This window comes from Syngnathus acus, chromosome 19 (assembly GCF_901709675.1).
Source record: "Syngnathus acus chromosome 19, fSynAcu1.2, whole genome shotgun sequence".
Lineage (NCBI taxonomy): Eukaryota > Metazoa > Chordata > Actinopteri > Syngnathiformes > Syngnathidae > Syngnathus > Syngnathus acus.
In genome coordinates this window covers 6510779-6515951 of record NC_051103.1, presented here as the reverse complement: position 1 = coordinate 6515951, position 5173 = coordinate 6510779, and the positions used below count along the sequence as shown (strand labels likewise).

Here is a 5173-nt window from a genome sequence, read left to right as displayed (position 1 = left end):
AGACCACTGGTGGACGCCGCTGTCTATCTTCAGGACATGTCAATGTATGTGTGTAATGATCCCTGGGTGGACAATTAGGTCAACCTCGTTATGACACATAGTGAGTGACACACGTTGAACAATATAGCTATAGATAGAGGATGGATCAACTTGAAAGCTTGTGTGTCTTGCTTGATTTATATGATGTTCAATCTGAAGTATTTTTTGAAGGCCCTTATTTACCTATGTATATTTTTCTTGGTGTTTTTATGGATGTTCATTGCACAATTAAACTGAAGATGCTAAAGGGATTGGCTTGGAATTATTTTTGTACTTTTGAGCTGCATTTGCTTTAATATACGTTCACTTCTGTGGACTAATAAAAGGTGTAAAGAACCCAAAAATAAAATTTAAATAAATTTTTATTCAATTCTGTTTTATTTATATGATGCCAAATCACGACAAAAGTTGTGTTTGGCACTTTACACATAAAGTAGGTCTACATTTTAATTGTTGTTGTTTTCATCACAATTACAGCCATATTAAATGTTGTATTTTTGTTTTGTGTGTTTTAGTGAACTATTATGCTTTTCATAAACATGTTTATTTTGTATATGATTATACTATTATGCTTTCCAGTCTAGTGCTGGTCAGTACCTTTCCAATATGGCTGCCGCGCGCACGCACAACGACACGGAAGTAGCGTAAGTAACGTGACGCCGTGACGTATGACGTCGTGACGTTCCTTGAAGATTCCCCCGTAAACTTGACGGAAGAACTTCCAGGTGTTGTTTTTGAGGAAGTAAAAAGTATTGCTGGTGAACAAACAACCTTTTTTTGTGGTAATACCACTATAACGGCACAATGTGAGTTTTCACGAGCATACACTAGACTCATTTTTACATTCGCGTTTAAAAGTCACGTATCGTTACTGAAATAACTGAATTGGAATTAGCACTGGATGCTAGTTTTGGCCGGTGATATAAAAAGGTGAAAGTTGGGTGAAATGATGCTAACAGGTTGTTAACAGATGGCTGAAGCGACTCAACTTGGAGATTTAGAAGAGGACGAAATGTCGGCGGACGTAGCAGATGCCAAACCTGACCGCAAGGGGCGGTTTTTACTCTTTGGGTAAGTCCTTTAAGTACTTTTTTTGGTGTGTGACCATGGAGCCACTGACAATCCTGGTCAAATTGTCATATATAAAATATCAAGCAGGCAAAAATGTTTTGAAAAGGGATGTGGTGCAACCATTATAATAAATGTTGCCTCTAATATGCCTCCAAACCGAGCGCTATCCCCGTTGACCCCTAGTGTGGTCACGGCGGCGTGAGGTCCGAGGGGCCCTGGGGTGTTGAATAGGCCTTTAGAAAGCGCTGGTGCGTTGGCGAAGTTGCTGACTCAGGGAGGAGGTCACCACGCGCCACCCCCCCTTTCCGGCGGCACCCCCCCTTCGACCCGTGGCGGCCCAGTCAGGTTGCTCATCCAGCGCAGAGAGCATGTCAGCATCCTAGCACTCACTCAGCCCCCCCAACAATCAGCTGGAGGAACAAACTCTTTTGCAGATGCAGAGTGGCGTAGCGCTCAATGACGAACCCAGGTAAGTCGACCCCACGTGATCCTCGAGCTCTTCACCGCCGCGCCCCGTCCTGCCCACCGCCGCTCTTTGCTGCCCACCCTCGATTGTTTGGTTGGCACAATTTGAAGCTGGGAGGGGGGGTACGGCGTCAAATCACACGTTTAATAGAATACGAGCAGGCCTTTGTTGACCCTCGTGGCCAGGCCCTTCTGGAACACGCCGCCCATCTGGATGGATCGGCCAAAGAATGCCAACATGGCAGCCGCCGCAGAATAGCCACAAAGACGTTTTCCTCTAGCCGCCGCTAACCTCCGCATTCTTAATCTGCCGCTTCTACCTCCGGTTTGAATATGACACTTTGAAATGCGTACGAATCGGACTCGAGGTTAGGTTGGATTACAGCGACCGAATTTGGCCATCACGTTAATGCCTGGAAAGCATATGTACTTTTTGGTCTCTGAGTAAGTACTTGGTTTTGTGTTGTGTGACAATTACTGTGTTGAAATTACGCACACGTTGTTATTTTTAAGTCTTTATTGAAAAGTAAATGAATCGCATATTAATTCTTGTGCGTCTGTATTTAGCAAGAAGAATAAGGATGGCCAGACGCGGGAGCAGGACTACTCTTCTGAAAGCCATTACAGAATTGTCTCGCCAACATTCCAGTATAAGATGAGCCACCGGCGAGTGGGCAAGTGCATCATCATCAACAACAAAAACTTTGAAGAAAGGACAGGTGTGAAAGCAATATATATCTATTTTTGAAAGATGAGACTTCTGAGCATCCGCGTTTCCCCGACAGGGATGAATGTCCGCAACGGGACAGACCGCGACGCCGGCGAGCTCTTCAAGTGCTTCAAGAGTCTGGGCTTCAACGTCTTCATCTACAACGATCAGACCTGCGAGAAGATGGAGCGTCTCCTCAGAGAGGGTGAGGACTCGCGATTTCAGGATGAACTTTTATCATGAAATTCAAATGCGTGTGTTAGCTTCAGAGGAAGACCACAGCGACAGCTCGTGTTTCGCCTGCATCCTGCTGAGCCACGGCGAAGAGGGCATGATCTACGGCACGGACGGCGCCATGCCCATCAAGACCATGACCTCGCTCTTCAGGGGGGACATGTGCAAAAGTCTGGTGGGGAAGCCCAAGCTCTTCTTTATCCAGGTAGGAGACGTGTCAGCGGAAGACACACGGAAGACTGTCATCATTGGCTTTGCATCACCAGGCTTGTCGGGGTTCCGAATTCGATGACGGCATCCAGACGGATTCGGGTCCGCCCAACGACACCCTGGAGACGGACGCCAACCCGAGACATAAGATCCCGGTGGAGGCCGATTTCCTCTTTGCCTACTCCACGGTCCCGGGTGAGCCACTTTACGAGATCCGCCTGCTGTCCTGGGTTTTGTTCTAACGTCAAAAGAAATTGCGGGCAGGGTACTACTCCTGGAGGAACCCCGGGCGCGGCTCCTGGTTCGTGCAGGCGCTGTGCAACGTCCTCAACGAGTTCGGCAAGCAGCTGGAGATCATGCAGATCCTGACCCGCGTCAACTACATGGTGGCCACCAGCTTCGAGTCCTGGTCCGAGGACCCGCGCTTTAGCGAGAAGAAGCAGATCCCCTGCGTGGTCTCCATGCTGACCAAGGAGCTCTATTTCAACTGACGACGGCGGGGACGGACCGAGCCGTCCGAGAAGCATTCAGGGATGATTCCGGCCCCGGCGGGAACAAGCGCTGCACTTTGGATTGGGCCCGAAACGGAATCTTTTTATAGTGGCACTCCACTTTCTGGGTTTTTTTTTTTTTTCTTTTCCTCCTCTCTTCTTCAGGTTTTTCTTCACAACAGTGGCGTCACGTTTAATCGGATCTTTGTCAGCAGGCATTGTGAGATATGCATGTTCTTCTACTACCACTTCACTTTTGTTCCCGCACTTGTCGCTGCCATTTCCTTGTCTGAATAGGTGCCGTCTCGTCATTTTCACTCGCAACAAGTTCGGACCATAGAGACAAAAACCGCAACTTTGAGTTGAAACCACCATCCTCAGGTTCATTCATGTCCCGTACAACGTTGAAAAAAAATTGTAACCTGTTAACGTACTGTTTGCGATCCAAAATGAGTTTTTTGAAAGTGCGGACAAACTCATTCAGTATAGAAATGAAACATTTATCATGAGTGGAAATCATCTAAAAATTTAAATAATCCAATAAATGAAAAAAATGACCGTAATTGGTTATTTTTAAGTATGACCCACTTTAGAATCATAAATTAGAAAAAAATTAATAAATCTAATTTTCTGATCTGATTGGTGCCACCATCGAAGAAGAATTTCACTGTTTTCACGCAAGCTTGATTGGAAGGCCTGCAAATTGTGCCTTGAAAAACGAACATTTCTGTTTAATTGTAAGAAAATCTCATTTCTATCGCAATATGGGACAAACGTTTGTCTGTGTGCTTGTGTCCATCACAGAGGCAGCTATTGACGATGACAAGTGTCAACCTCACGGTACCCTTTCTCCGTGTCGCCGCACTCATTCTCACACGTTGTCCGTGTTTTATTTTTATTTTTAAATCGGTCTTTGAACAATTTGAACACACCGGTGCCGAGCAATGACAAACTTTCCGTTTGAAAACCCAAAACCGAGTAAAATCGATCCCTGGGATCTCTGATCCTAACCCAAACTGTGCAGAAAGGAGTGTTTGCGCCACTATTATGTTTTTTCCCCCCATCATTATTTAGGGGTTCCATTTTAAATGCTTTCTGGTGTTAAATGCTGTTGTCCTCACTAAATTTATTTGAAAGGCTTTAGATGCATGCATGAAGTAAAAAAAACAAATCATCTGAACCAGTGTTGAAAAAAACACACACACATCCAAACAGAAGAATGCTTATGTAAAATTTTTAAATATGAATTTCTTGTGTTATGAGCTGAGTGGTTTGTAGCAACGCATACAACCTACTGTACCCAACCACACATTTTGTTAACTAATTGGTTGTTTCTTGTACATAAAAGAAATGTGTGTAAAATAAACATTTACACATTTTATATCGAATCATTGCCCACTTTATTTCTTGGAACTAACATGAAAATATGTATGTATTTATAATCTGAGTATTTGAATTTTATTTTTGTGTCAATCCATCTATCCATCATAATAAATATGCAGACACGATATTATATTATATATTGGATAAATAAATAAATATAAAATTATTTAACTATAATATATAAATATAAAATTATTATTTTATATATTATATATAATTTATAATATAATATATAGTGTAATATATAATATAATATAATATATTGGCCATGCTGCGGGGCAAAAATACACATCCACGTAAAGCACTGCATTGGACTTTGGAACCATGTGAATTAACGCTGAATTGACGTTTGCAATTGTACTGTCGCCCTCTCGTGGATTTGGTATGAAGTACATGCTTAAACCATTATAATAAATACACTTTGGAACCATGTGAATTAACGCCGAATTGACGTTTGCAATTGTACTGTCGCCCTCTCGCGGATTTGGTATGAAGTACATGCTTAAACCATTATAATAAATACACAGACACGATATTATATTATATATTATATTAATAGAATATAATAACA

General features: G+C 43.0%; 1 protein-coding gene across 4 annotated transcripts; it reads left to right on the top strand.

The window, feature by feature from the left end:
• The first annotated feature begins 700 nt into the window (after nucleotides 1-700).
• On the top strand, nucleotides 701-4607 carry casp7 (caspase 7, apoptosis-related cysteine peptidase). Of its 4 annotated transcripts, none has more exons than XM_037278991.1 (7): nucleotides 701-845; nucleotides 1010-1110; nucleotides 2143-2289; nucleotides 2356-2489; nucleotides 2548-2723; nucleotides 2785-2923; nucleotides 2993-4607. In XM_037278991.1, the coding sequence occupies exons 2-7, from the start codon at nucleotides 1010-1012 to the stop codon at nucleotides 3217-3219; spliced, it is 924 nt and encodes a 307-aa protein (XP_037134886.1). In that variant the 5' UTR covers nucleotides 701-845; the 3' UTR covers nucleotides 3220-4607. The 4 variants fall into 4 exon arrangements, with proteins under 4 accessions (XP_037134886.1, XP_037134883.1, XP_037134884.1 ...); XM_037278988.1 differs by having other exon boundaries at nucleotides 2143-2294; nucleotides 2361-2489; XM_037278989.1 differs by having other exon boundaries at nucleotides 712-845; nucleotides 999-1110; nucleotides 2143-2294; nucleotides 2361-2489.
• Nucleotides 4608-5173: the final 566 nt, after the last annotated feature.